This window comes from Euphorbia lathyris, chromosome 8 (genome assembly GCF_963576675.1).
Source record: "Euphorbia lathyris chromosome 8, ddEupLath1.1, whole genome shotgun sequence".
Classification (NCBI taxonomy): domain Eukaryota; kingdom Viridiplantae; phylum Streptophyta; class Magnoliopsida; order Malpighiales; family Euphorbiaceae; genus Euphorbia; species Euphorbia lathyris.
Genome location: NC_088917.1, coordinates 60,282,810 through 60,297,665, shown reverse-complemented (window position 1 = coordinate 60,297,665; position 14,856 = coordinate 60,282,810). Strand labels below are relative to the sequence as shown.

At 34.5% G+C, this 14,856-nt stretch overlaps 1 protein-coding gene across 1 annotated transcript; it reads right to left on the bottom strand.

Annotated features, from left to right (window-relative positions):
* Window positions 1-1,061: 1,061 nt before the first annotated feature.
* On the bottom strand, window positions 1,062-11,148 carry LOC136202038 (histone-lysine N-methyltransferase ASHR3). The gene is made up of 11 exons (XM_065992488.1): window positions 10,696-11,148; window positions 9,304-9,450; window positions 8,544-8,708; window positions 6,962-6,988; window positions 5,987-6,104; window positions 5,693-5,786; window positions 5,280-5,373; window positions 5,047-5,125; window positions 3,619-3,790; window positions 2,135-2,215; window positions 1,062-1,516 (listed from the first exon to the last, which is right to left on the bottom strand). The coding sequence occupies exons 1-11, from the start codon at window positions 11,050-11,052 to the stop codon at window positions 1,357-1,359; spliced, it is 1,494 nt and encodes a 497-aa protein (XP_065848560.1). The 5' UTR covers window positions 11,053-11,148; the 3' UTR covers window positions 1,062-1,356.
* Window positions 11,149-14,856: the final 3,708 nt, after the last annotated feature.

The window sequence follows — 14,856 nt, the reverse complement described above, 5'->3', positions numbered from 1 at the left end:
AAGTGGTCAGAATTCCAGTTACCATCTGGAATCAACGGAACAACCTACTGTGGAACAAAAACAAAATCCCTGTTGCGGTCGGTTTACGTCAGACTTGCCGAGATTTCAAAGAATGGAAGGAATGCATGAGAAAGCCAGACAGAAGCAGCAGTACTGACAGACCAGTAAGACCGCAGTGGCAACACCCAATCTCGGGTTTTCTCAAATGCAATGTGGACGGTGCGGTCTTCTCGAATTCGGATGAAAGCCGAACCGGATGAAAAGGGTCAGTTTTGGCGGTACAGCAGCGGCAAGTATACAGGCAACCTCGAACCGAAAATTGTGGAAGTCCTTGCATTCAAGGATAGCCTTATCTGGATGAGTTCAAAGGGGGGGCAAAGGGTCCAATTTGAAACAGACGCCAAGGCAATGGCAGATGGCATAATCTCCGAGCTGCTTGATATATCTGAATTCGGGCTCTCATTAAGGACCGCAAAGAAAATCTAAAAATTTATCCGAACTATTCAGTCTCATATGTTTCTCGTTTAACGAACGAGGCCGCCCATTTTATTGCTAGGCCAGCTCGGTCCAATGCTAACAATTTTGAAGTGACAATTTTACTTTTATGGCTTGAAGATGCAATTTGTAAGGAGCAGGCTCCTTTTTTATTAATGAAGTATGAGTATTTGATTAAAAAAAATAGTGATTTTTTTTATCAATCAAAAACCAAAATCTACTCCAATTGAACCCTCTACAGCTTGCTTAACATTTTTCCTTAACTGGTTCGAAGATGGAATGGAGCCGGATCTAAAAGTCATGACGTTTTTAATTAACGTACTTATTCTCTATGTATGTAAATATTCCTTTTACATCTATAAAGTAGAATCCCTCTCAAGTGTGAAGAACATGTGAATCAAAAGAGCATAATGCATGAACCTAACAGCCCCCAGAAAGGAAATTTGGGAAGAAATTCTTTGAAATTGTACCTATTTTTTTGCAATTTGCAGCAAAATAAGAATATATGGAATCTTAAAGAGGACCATAATCTGCCACCATTTAAGTAACTAGATGAATATCATTCTAGATAATGAAAGAAGAAAATATAGATGGATTCCTCAACTCCATACCTCAAAAAGATGTGGATTACAAATTGGTTATGTCCCCACTTGGGGCAAATCAATTACATCAAGTTACAAAATGTTACATTGCATTTTCAATAATGTTACACTTACTCTAGGGAAAACAAATTGCTTTGCTTTGCTTATACCAAATGCCAAAGTGAATATTTTTGTGCACCTGATTCATATTCCCTTGTCGTTGTAAACATGTACATGACTGATCCTCCACCGGAAAATGGATTTCTATGCTGTTATGAGTTTATACTGATACAACAGCTAAGCAAGAAGTCGATGATCTTCTGCGTTTTGCACCCCAACATATGTTCAACAACCTGACAACCTTCCTTTTATTCCCAAGATAACCATGACACTTTGCAGCACCACATTGGCACTTCACTTCTGATCCAAATTGTACAAATCTACAATAAGTGGATTAGATGAAATCAATATTCGCTTTCTGATATTTGGTTCTAGGTCCTACCCGCAAGTGGATTAGATTTTGTGCAACCAACAAGTAGAGAGAAGAAAAATGGTTAAAAGACTAACATTCCAATTGAATGTCCTACTCCTAGCAAAGATTCAAATGTTAGAATAGCAGGAGGGAAATTTTGAGATGGCTCAAGATGATTTCCCATTATGCTGCTCAAGCGTTAGATCGAAATACAACAATATCTAGCTACCCTATTTTCTCTTAGATTCTCCTTTTCCTTTAAGAGAGAAAGAGAGAAGCAAACATAGTCAGAGACAACAAAAAGCATGATTGCTAAGATAATATACTAACTCATCTTGATTATACATCCATATGTACTAGGAAATTGGTGGAACCTCCTGTTATAATATGTTCCAACATGTTCAGGACTTGATTTTCAAGGGGCGGGTTTGATAGTAAATCAAAAATGTTCGAGACCATGCAGAGTTGACAGAGAACTGATATATGGACTGAGTATATGGACAGAATGAATTGAATACAGTTATCTAAAGATCACGAACAGAGAAGTGAAATATTATGGAATTCTTCAAATTTAAATGTTAAATACCTATAATCGTATGTCAACGGTTCCCTGACTGTTATTGAACGAGAAGCAAACAAGCCTACTCGTGTTTCTCCCTCAACCTGCCTGATTAACCACAATGAAATGAAATGGATTAAAAATTGAAACGATATGCTGGCTGAAGGTTTACCTTAGATTCAAAATTACCAACTATTAAATGGATACCATATTCCAATTACTATCAACTCAGAGTAACAACTAAAACCCTGTCCAAGCATCAATTTTATAATTAAATAAATAGTAGAAATTTCAAAAAGATCACCAAAAACTGTCTTGTAGATCCATGAATCATTAAATCCAGACCATTGTGAGGCTGATGTTTAAATGTTTTGTACACAACAAAAAATACAGATTCAAGTTTGATTAGAAACACCTTAGGTAGAGGCATATTTGTTGAAGGCATGCCTGAGGCAAGGCTCAGGGGTCAGCGCCTCTTTGTGTGTAAGGCGGGCGATGTCAGCAAGGCACGCACCTTTGCGCGTCTTGGTTAGCCTCGCGCCTTGAGTGGGGGGCGCCTAGGCGTAATTGTAGGGTTTTTATGGATTTTTCATCTTCTAATCACAGCCATAGTAAATCTTTACAAGATATAGACAATGCCAATGAATGGTTGATGGTAGATTGAGGGGTCGAATGATGATGAGCTAGTGTTCCGAAATGAAAATTTAACATGGGCTGATGTTAGTAGAGCTGCTAGAGCTGAAAGATGTGCTTATCATACTAGAGTAGGAAAAAATGTTATGAATACCTCTAGTTCAAGTGCAAGGCATAGGCCAAAGAATAAGGGTAAAGCACCATTAGTTTATAGAGACGAAGAGGAAACTGACTTTATTGATGCTGAGTACCTCGAAGATTAGGATGATGCGATTGAAAACGAGAACCTTGAAGAAAAATATGATTATGGAGATGATAGTGATGATGGTGTTGGTGACTTTGATGATGAATAGGGACTATAAAGACTAAAGTGTTTAGTCTTGCTTGAGGAAAAGTAGTTATTAACTTAGTGTTTAGTTGAAGTTGAACTTTGGTCTTTAGATTTAAATTTTATTGATGAAGTATAATTATGTCTTAGTAGTTAATTAGAATTTATCTCATGCATTTTATGATTAAGATTGTTGTTATTTGACTATTTGTGTCATTTTAGAAATGTTAAGTGTTGTTATTTATAAATTCATATGTCATGTTGTTTTGGTGTGCCTTGTGTCGCTCAGGCGCGCACCTGAGCCTTGCCCACAAGTGCGCCTTTCACAACTATGGGTAGAGGAGCTAGTTCATTGTAGTTGAAGGATAGTCATTTGTAACAGTCTACAATCTTCATGCAAATATAACACATCAGATGTCTCTAACAAGCTCAATTGCTAAATAAATATCCCAAATTTGTATGAATCAATTTTCTGACACATTAGCCACACAAGAGGTTCTAGATTCTTAAATGAGTACATAAACCAATGCAGTATACTAAAGGTACTAACCACTTTTCCATGATGCAGTTGGGATCACAACTGTGATTCAGAAACCGAGATGAATTCCCCTTGAAAGTTGCATCAATTGTGAAGTCCTTTCCTATTTCACACATGTAAAAGTTCTTTACACCTTTGTATTTCATGTCCCAAAGCCTTTGCTCACATAGTGCATCATCAATAACTGAAAATCAGTAGACAATTAATGAGCTCTTAGTTTTTGAGATATGAACTTAGCAAAAACGTAATCATTGATTATGACAATGATTACAAGAGAAATCTCTTCACTTGTGTATTAACTATATAAATCATTTTATAGTAATGTTATGAAAAAAACTTGATCATCCATTATGACAATGATTAGAAGATAAATCTTTTCACTTGTGTATTAAATCTACGAACCCTGTGCTATTGGTCGTGTGATATTATCAGACAGCAATCTTGACATTAATAGGGTAAAATGTCCTAAGAATGGAGACATGCAATAAATGAATTAATTCTGTGAAATTCTTGCTAAATGTAATAAAAGTAAATAATATATGTATTTTTGAGCATAAACAAACATCGAAATAATCAATTACTTCGGTCAATAACATTCCAATTGCATCAAAAATCTAACATTTTCATGTCATTCTTAAGAGTAATCCAGACAATCAACAGAGAAAATGCTACATTTTTCACTTAAGTTATGCAAATGAAATCTAAAAAACACTCAAATAGTCATGTGGGATAGCTTCTAGCAAGGATAACTGTTAGACCAAACAGGTTGCTGAGAAACTGAACAATATGGGGACAAAGAAAGTGTATGATGCAACATCTCTACTGATATTTTTGGGAAACTGAAACACAATAAGAAAATAGATATGAGTGAGTGAGATCAGTGAGACCACCCCCTCTCCTCACTGAACGTGAAGAGCCAAACAGTAAAGAAAAAGCATACATATCAGATAACCCTTCTCCTTCAAAAACCCTTCCTTAAAACCTTTACCCCCTCCACCCCCCACCACACACACGTGCACTTGTAACAGCCTGCTGTATGTCAACTCCTTAATGTCTTATTAGCCAGCATAAGTCCCAGCATTAGAAGCGTTAACTCCCCAGGCCCATTACAATTCCTACTAATAACAAAGTTGGCCTTTGAAGTTGTAACTTATCATACATATTTACTTTTATTGTACTTGTTATGTACATGAGGTGACGATGTAACAGCAACAACAGCCATAAATGTCCCTGTCCAAAATTAATGGACATTACACATGCATTCGTGAACATAATGTTTATATACAATCCAGGTTGCCATTAGCCAGAGTTAGATGGATAAAAGCCCACAAAGAAACATGTATTCAAATTTTATCCATTTTATGATAACTGCAAACCTGAAACAATAATTTAGTCATGCTTCAATTTTATGAAAAAAATAAGAACCAAAAATAAAACTACCTTCTCCAATATACTCAACGATAAAGTCCCCTTTGTTTATTGGTTCAGCTGCCTCTACTCCCCAACCACAAAGTTGAGTCTGAAATAAGGAAATTAAAACTATTAAAGTATGTTAATATACGAAATACCAATTATACTTGTGGTTTTTGAGAAAATATTAGATTCAATAGATTATCCAAATTCCAAGTTTTGTCATGTGCAAACTATTAAACCATGTCAGCAAAAGTTATTACCTTGACAATTTTGATTTTTTTATCCCTGCGGAAGGGCCTGTTGCTACAACTTTCAGGACAATGGCAAGCCCTTGAGCAGCTTATGCATTGAACCCTAAAAGATAATAAACAGGTGAACATACCATTACATAACGAGCCAAACATGGTTTAGCAAGCATAATGTGATGCAACATAAAAAAAGTTGATGTTGACCAAATATTGCAAAGGGATACCAAACAAGCATGCCAGATTGTTTAAAATGAAAAAAAAAAAAAAAATAACACATTGAAAGCAAATGTGCTGAGTAAATTTGAACAATAGCTACATGCATAGCCGATCTATCTAAAAAATTAAAATAAAAGGAAAAAGAGAGAATAAATATGTAGTGAGACCTAGCAAATACCAAATTAAACTTGGAACCATTCATGTATTACCTGCACATACAATCCTCACAACATTTAGAACTGCAATTTGTGCATCCAACGTCATTGGCAGCACCACCTCGCTTCTTCTTGACGAGATAAACATCTAATTTCAATTAAGGAAGTCCACAAACAAGTGTATAACCGCGATAAACATAATAATATGAAGAATATAAAAGTTATATCAACACAAGTGGCAAGTCATTTATCACATCAAGATAAAATTACTAGTACGGTCAGTTTGTGAATTTTTTTTACATTAACATAACAGTACATGTATATGTATGCATATACACATTTGGATACTGCGCCTGATATGGACATATGGAGGTGGTTCTAGTTTATTCACCATCAGATCCTTCCATGTTAAGTCAATCTTGAACTCCTCGTCAATGTAAGGTAGAGGCAAGCGACCAAATACTTCCTAAAATAAGAAACAAAAAAATGTAAGCTTAATATGGCCATGAATAAATATATATTAGTTTGACATACATATTTTGTAAAGATAGACTTATGCAACCTTTAACCAACTATGTCCTATTAACTTGGTGTTCTCAACATGGGAAAATAGTAGAGTAATTGGTTCTTATGAAAGTAATTTCAGATGCATGGACTTATTGTGGCATGGTAGAATCATCTTCAGATGGCTTCATATTTCTGATAACTGTAAAACCTCTATAAACATTGTAACTAGCTTCTGTTTCTTGATTACCGACAGTCTATTGTGTTCTTGCTGGGTGATATATTATTATAATGCCTCTACTACATACCAATTTGATCGACCTGAAGCAACCTTACAGAAGCTACTAAGCTAGGAAGATAAGAGATACAATAAAAGTACTTCACAAATATTAGTTAAAATAATTTATGCATCTGAACAGCATGAAAATATTCATGAACCATGTATCTGACTGCATCTAGACGAGGCTGAGGTTTAGTAGAGATGGGGGTACAGCTTAGTCAAATATATTATGTTATATGGAGTGTGCATATGTCTAAGAATTGGCTGAATCGAAACATGAAGTCAAGAAGATGCAACAATTCTTGTTCTTTATTCCATTTTTCATATTAAAAAAAAGAAAGAATAGCAATAAGTTTTTCTAGAAACAACAAATATGCCACCTTTTCTTTTATGGGGCTCATTGATGAAAACAGTGGTTTCCAATCTCCTACTCTAACAGGCATTTTCCAATTATAGAACATATAATATATATGCAGTCCTATGTCAATGTAACATAAAATTTGCATTTCTCCGGATAAATATTTTGTAATAAATCTGACCTCTATATCACTTGTTTGATCCATATGCTGCTCATTCAAGAAATACATCAGTCCTGTCAACCAGCCTAATCAATAAAAAATAAGAATAGAGAAACAAAATCTCAACAAAAAGAGAAATGTTAAAACAAAGTGAAAATGACTTCCTTATTCACAAACTTAATGACAGGCCATAAAATGAACTAGATAAAAGCAAACAGTACAAGATGGTAGAAACTTTGCTTGTAGATTGCTAGTCAGTACAAAGCCAAATAAATGTTGTAAACCAGTTCTTTTTTAACTCCTCAGATTCAGATACATAGTTGCTTGAATTACTTTTCTGCATTGTTGTTTATGGAAAGTTTGTGCTGATATGCTGTGTTTAAAATCACACGGAGATAATGTTGTCTGAGATATGATTTAGACATCAGATACGTATCCAATGAACAGAATCTGACTGATCAGCACAAAGATAAACACGAAATAAACAATAAGGTGCTTAGCCAGCTCCAACTATGGGATGACTGAAGAAGCTATTTTTCACATTCCATCTCTGAATGAAAAGTTTAAGGTTCTAAATAAGAAATTTCAGAAAACAAAAAAAAAAGGTCAAAATATTCTACTGTCGAGTATCACTGAATAATAAAATTGACAATCAATTAATCACCAAGTTCAATTTGAGCAGAAAATCATCATTATCTTGATTATAGTAGTCAGTAGTAGTTTCTATAAGTAGCATCCATCAGAATAATTGACTCTGTTAATGTACAGCCATCATTGCTATAACCTAGGAGCATGTGGCTGTAGGGTCAAAATTATGAGATAGATCCATCATAAATATATTAATTTTAGATGGACCCATAGTTGTTAAAGGCACAAGGCTCACTAAGGCACCAAGGGGTCCTGGAGCCTAGGCTCAAGGCGCAAGGCGAGGCGCGCGCCTTAGAAACACGAGGTGCATAAAATAAAATAAAATTAGATACTCTTTTACTAGTTAAGTATAAACCAAAACAGCACACTTATAACCACACAAACAAAACAAAACCACATAATACTAAATCATAAGTGTCAAAAACACCAAATTAAGTTCATACTTCATAAAGACACTAACATATACTTAACGTCTTAACCTAAAGTACCTAACTATAACTAATGCTACTAAATTAATAACCATTCATTGTCAATCAAAAAGAACACACAACAAAAACTAATAATCATCATCATCAAGATCATCCTCCAAATTAATACCGTCCTCTCCATATACTTAACGTGACTTCTTCTCCTAATATTTCTCTATTCTTTATATATTTAATTATGACTGGGACTCTTCATATTCTTATTTAAATTAAGGGTTAAAATTAATCTTATTTAAGTTAGATTAGTGGTTGAGATTAATAAAGCAGATATTTTCAAAAAGAACTGTAAAAATAAAATAAAAAAACTAAGTAAAACTGCCAGGCGCACCAGGCTCCAAGGCGCGAGCAAGGCGCACAAGGCGAGAGCCTTTTGTACAGCGCCTCAATTTCAAGGTTCTAATGGAATGACTATATAAACCGCAAAGAAATAGGAAATTAGATGTAGCTAATTAAGGAAAGAAGAGATTGACCTTCTTGTCTAGCAGCCAATTAGTTGGATGCCTCCAACATAATGCTCGCCTTGGCTGGTTCATGAAATGAATTACTTTATCTGGCCACGCACCACATTTATCATGTGATGCAATTGGGCATCGCACACATCGCCAATAAAATTTCTGATTGCAAATGAAGCAAGCCTGTGTAGAACAATATGTAAGAGTAAGACATGCGCAGCAGCAAGTAGGGGTAAAAATGATCATAGATACTAACCAAGAAGAATTTTGTTCCTTTTTGCAACAGAGATTCACAAAAGACTACAATCAAAGACCATCTAATATACAACCAACTGCACAGAATACATTGAATAAAATAAAGACACTCAACAGGAAGGAATAAATGATATTTACATTAATATAGTGCAAAAGAAAAAAGCAGTCGGACAGACCAATTCATACATTGAGATAGCAATAACAAGCATCAATACACTGGTACAGCAACCACACAAGAAGGCTAGCACCAAATCCAAATGAAAAAATCCTTTCCCAGCATAATCTTCTTTGAAAAGATTTGTACATTATAACAGTCTAGGAGAGTTATAAGAACATAAGACAGTCTCAAAGAGCCTACTCATCATTTCAACCTTTTTTCTTTACGAGGAGATAAGATAAACTTGCTCTGTGGCAAGCTAAATCACACAAACAAAGTAAGATATCTCAAACACCAACAAAATCCCAAGCTTAATTAACTAGATAAATACCATAAAAATTAAAAGCGCAGAAAACTAGAACTTACATGCTGTGGGCACTTGAATTTTCTTGAATTTGAGACATGAAGCCTTTTCTTCACACACTCTAAGTGATAAAACCCTTCACAATTGCTAACAGAGCATAAAATCCCGTCACCGGGGTAGATAAAGCTATGGCAAAGCAAACATTCAACCTGAAAAGGATGCACAAAAACATCAATGCAAATTTTTGTGACAAATAAAAACAAAAACGCAAAGTTAGGAATCATGAGCTTCTCAATAAGAGCCAATTTCAACAGAAATCAAGTTAAATGAAAAACTATGAACAAGCAGATATAAAATACAAGTGCAATCCCACAAACAAATTGCATGCTCAACCATTTTCTATCTTCTATGCTTTAATCCCAAGATAAGCTATCAAGCAATTTAGTTAACTTCAAAACAAACTTCTTCCAAAGGATTTCACTTTCTTCTGCTTGTTAAGCATGTTAAGATTTTCAAAGCTTGGAGCCAATGAGTGCTATAATTTTGAAAGCAATGACTCCTTGATTTCCAAAGATGAAGCTATTCTTTGGTGGCATCTCATCCAAATGTAATTTACGGAGATAAGCACATCAGTCTATGTAGATCAAAATCAGTACCTTACAATAGTAACCAAGCATTAGTCCCAAACTAGTTAATGCAATTCAAAATTGCAAACATATGCACATGAAAATATCTTTTATATAAGCTAACTTAGCATGGCCTCCTTACCTTAGAAAAATAAAGTTGAGGGCCTAAAAAGCCCATCGGTTACTAAAAGAAGAGAAGGACAACAATTGGCCAACTCCAAAAGTCCAAATTACTTTGCATTAGTATCATCAATTAGATATAATGCCCATTGTGTTGGAGGTATATACTGCTAATCATCTACCTCCAGGAGCAATCTGCAAAACAACTACAAGTTGGAATGGAGCGCAATGCACCATTTCCACTACCTGAACAGAAGTTCTATTCTTCAGCCATCTACTATCCTTTTTCCAAAAAGTCAACTTAAGAATCACATTTCCTACTTGGTTTACCCTCATAATCAGACCACAGTTTACACTGATACCATTCCATGTGAATTGTTGTGAAAGGGCCAAAGCTACCATTATGGAGCGCAGTGCTTAGTTAAATAATCGTCCTGATAAAAGCTCGTACTAGATGTAGATGCAAAGAAAGAACTGATCCAATGTAACAAATACAGTAAAAAAAAAATGCTGGCTTTTTAACAAGATTGACCAAAATGGAAAATCATTTCACTAACAATTAAATAAAGCAATTCTCTACCAAGGAAAAAAAAATAGAAGAAGAAGAATCTGCGAGCATGGAAAATATTAAAAGCCCATGAAACCTCAAGAAAACAGGGCGATCCAAAAAAATTGAACTAAATGAAAAAAGAAAAGGGAACTCATTACAGATTTCTTTGCGCCAACTAAAAAAGGAAGAAAGCAACGAGACTGCGGAACGCCTGAATCCATTTTCTTCTGAACCCAAGCTCTAACATAATCGTCCAAGGATTTACAATTAGGGCCTTTCTTAGCACCTCCCCGGTGGTTCCGCCTCAAAACCCTAATTGCTTTGGCAGTGCAGGTATCCTCGAGAGGAAGTCGGAGCTTCTGATCCCAATTGCAGTCTTTGACTAGGGTTTTGACGGATGCAGCGTCAAAACAGAAAGGAGCAGAATCCAATTGAGTATCAGGAAGTGAAGGAGAAAGAGGTTTGATAGCAGGGCAACAAGTGAGAGCGAGAGAGATGTTGCCCAAGTCCGGCATTGAAAATTCACTATGAAAAATCCAAAAGAGAAGAGAGAGAGAGAGAGAGGGAGTGGAGAAGAAAGTTTTCTAGAGAGAGAGTGAAGAGAGGGAATGAGGAATTGAGCGGGAAATGTTAGGTTTTGAGGAATTTTTTAAAGAAAATGGGTCATTTGGATAGTAAAATGACCAGAATAGAGTTGAGTTTTGAATAATTTACAGAAATACCAGTTGAGATGGAAGTGTAGCCGTTGGTTTGGAGCAGAGAAATGTAAATAGGAATCCACGTGGATAAAGACTTTGGACTTTGTGTCGGTGATTTTTGATCTTCTTGTCTTAATCTTAGGCGCGCATTGAATAGGGTCATCTTCCCCCGCGGTCAATTACACTCGAATCTTTCTCTTTTTATATAGGCTTAATACATCATTTGCCCCCTGAACTTGTCCAAAAAGCTTGATTGGCCCCCTGAACTTTCAAAGTGTTCTGATAGCCCCCTAAACTTGCATAAAATGTTCAGTTAGCCCCCTGAACTTGCGTAAAATATAATCAGTTGATCACTCGGTCTTTAAAAAGTAAGTTAAATGCGGAAAATATATTCCACGAGTATTAGAAAAAGTAAAACGACCAAAATCGGCGTATACGATTCTAATATGAGAGAAGACAAGTTGTATAGTTGAACAAGGAATAACTTCATTTTTAATCTATTTTTTAATTATGTAATATCATTCTAAGATGCACGGAATACATCTTCCGCATTTAACTTACTTTTTTACGACCGAGTGATCAATTGATTACATTTTACGTAAGTTCAAGGGGCTAATTGAACATTTTATGCAAGTTCAGGGGGCTATCGGAACACTTTAAAAGTTCAGGGAGCCAATCAAGCTTTTTGGACAAGTTCAGGGGGCAAATGATGTATTAAGCCTTTTATATAAGTAAAATATTTGGGATGTTTTTATTGCAGTGCATATTTATTAAAATTATATCCCGATATTTCATACATTCAAGCAATTTCATGTATTTTAAAACTATAGTAAATATTGTTTATGGTTGATTTATACTGGAAAACTTAATTATTGATATTGTGATGGATTTTTATAATTGTATTAGTGATAATTTAAATATTTAAATATAATTAAAATTTATAAAATCTAATTTAACAGTTAAATAACGAATCAAATAATAATAAATCAATTTATACTGTTATTTATTATATAAAGATAAAATTGATTTTGGATGGAAACAATAATAGTAAAAAAAATTTTACAAGTTCGTATCTAAGAAATAAATCAAGACTACACCTAAAATAATAAGATAAATTTGCACATTATTTCTAAAATATTTTGTAAGTTTTCAAAGTTTGGAACATACTTCCTAAAAGCATTTTCTCAAAAAAATTAATAAACTTAAATTTTATTTATTTTCATACTAGTCTCTTCATTCTTTTTATGCTCTTAAATTATAAGCGATGCCTAGGGATGGCAACGGGTAGTGTACCCGCGGATACCCGACACTACCCGACCCTAATGGGACTATCTGTACCCTGTATAAAAGGGTATGGGAAGGGTATGAGATTAAAATAATTACCCATTAGGGTAATGGGACGGGTATGGGAATACCCCCAAGGTACCCGGTACCCGTTACCCGTCATAATTATTTTATATATTAAAAAATTATTGTTTTTTAGATGTAATATTTGAGATTTTAAACCCCAACCTTTTGTTTTTCAACCATTGAGTGATACTATTAAGCTACTTATTCTTATTGATTAAGGTTCAATTTGTTCAATTTTTAGATACACGATTTATTAAATTTATACTTTGTTAAATTTGTAATATTTTTTATTTTATTTATTGATTCTTAACGGGTAAGGGAATCCGTGGGTACCCGCGAATTAAATGGGAAGGGTATGGAATATACTCGTTAGGGTAATGAGACGGGTACGGGTAATTAAAAAATAAACAGGTAAGGGCTTGGGATTGACACTACCCGCGGGTACCCTACCCGTTGCCATCCCTAGCGATGCCATTGAAAATTTTAAAAAAAATATTTTGTTATATTATCTTATTATATTTAAAAGGTAAAAAGTATTTTCATCACTAATTTTAACTTTTTAACGTATTAAACTCAAGATTTTTCATTTAGATATATGAAAATTTTAATGATTTGTTTTGGTTGTCTAGATACTTTTAAATGGCAGCTTATTATATAACACTTTACCAATAGAAAATGACTCACCACGTGACAACTTCTTACATAAAAAAACCATAGAAGTTTACATTTATATATTTGTTGTTTGGGTAAATTACACCCGTGACCACTGAATTTTACCCTATTTAATATTATAACGACTGAATTTTAATTCTTAATATTATGACAATTGAACTTTACATTTTTTTTAACACTGGTGGTCACACCGTGACTGTTGACCAGCATTTCTTATCTTTAACTCTCCCTTTTCACCGGTTCCCTCTCTCATTCCCTCATTCCAAAACCTAAAATACTCATTTTACACTTCTCTGCATTCTCCTCCATAACCAATGATCAATTCTTCTCTTTAAAACCAATACATCTCTCTCTAACTCTCCTTTCTCTCTCTAAAACCATGTCCATTGAGTTTTAACCTTCATATGGCTCATTGCATCCAACATATTCATATCTCCTCCTCTATTCATCTTCTTAATTGAGTTTTAACCGACTAGCTCAACAAACTGATCCTAAATCATATGCATGTAGTAATTAGATCCAAAATCAACCAACAAATTACAAATTGAAAAGGTAAAAGGTATAAACTTTATATTTCAAATGCTTCTATTGAAGAAAGTTCGATTATACCTAGAAAAGAAATTCCAAATTAATCAGCGAAACTACAACACAATATGCAATTCTTACCTCGGAAATGAAAGTAAGAACTTTGGTTTGATCGTTATTTGCGAGAAAACGTGGATAGGGGGAGGGGCAGTGAAGATATATTTAATGGTGTTAGGGAGATAAATGAGAGTTAGAAAGAGATATATTAGTTTTAGAGAGAGGAATTGATCCATGGAGACGTAGGAGAATGAGGAGAAAGGTAAAATTGACATTTTAGGTTTTAGAATGAGGGGAGAAGAACGGTAAAAATTGAGAGTCAAAGATAAAAAAATATTGGTCAACGGTCACAGTGGCCACCAGTGTTAAAAAGTATAAAGTTCAAAGGTCATAACATTAAGAATTAAAATTCAATGGTCCTAATGTTAAAAATGGTAAAGTTCGCAACCATGGGTGTAATTTACCCTTTGTTGTTTCACGTATTTAGGTGAAAACTTTAACTTCCTCTTAAATTTTTAAAACGTTCAAATTTCATATTCTTATTCAATTGTATTTAATAATCATCTATTATTGTCTAAACAAATTTCAATAATTTTTTCTTATTGTCCAGTTGCATTCAATAACCTTTTTTATTATTATCTAATTAAATTCAATAATCCCAAAACTTCAACTGTCCTGTGAACTTTTAAAAGCTTATAATTATTTGTCTATTTTACCATTTTGCTTTTTGAAATGTGGCGAGCACTTTGACACGTGAAGGAGCGTGTCTCTCATTTTTTGCATCCAACAAATTCTATTTTTGGACCTTAAAAGTTCCTTATCGCATTAGGAGCTTCCTGTGGCTTGGTGCAAAGAATAGGTTGCTTACGAATATGGAAAGGAAGAGACGCCATTTAGTGGAGGCGGATACTTGTAGTAGATGCAAAGTTCAGCCAGAAACCATCTGCCATGTTCTTAGGGATTGTGTGAAAAGTAAAAATGTGTGGAGGAAAGTGATTCTGGTCCAGTTGCTACCTG

Coding starts and splice junctions, on each gene's coding strand:
- LOC136202038 (XM_065992488.1), bottom strand. CDS start 11,052: ATGCCGGACTTGGGCAACATCTCTCTCGCTCTCACTTGTTGCCCTGCT. Junction 6,989..8,543: donor ATTGGCTGCTAGACAAGAAG/GTCAATCTCTTC, acceptor TTGAATGAGCAG/CATATGGATCAAACAAGTGA. Junction 6,105..6,961: donor ATCAAACAAGTGATATAGAG/GTCAGATTTATT, acceptor TTCTTATTTTAG/GAAGTATTTGGTCGCTTGCC.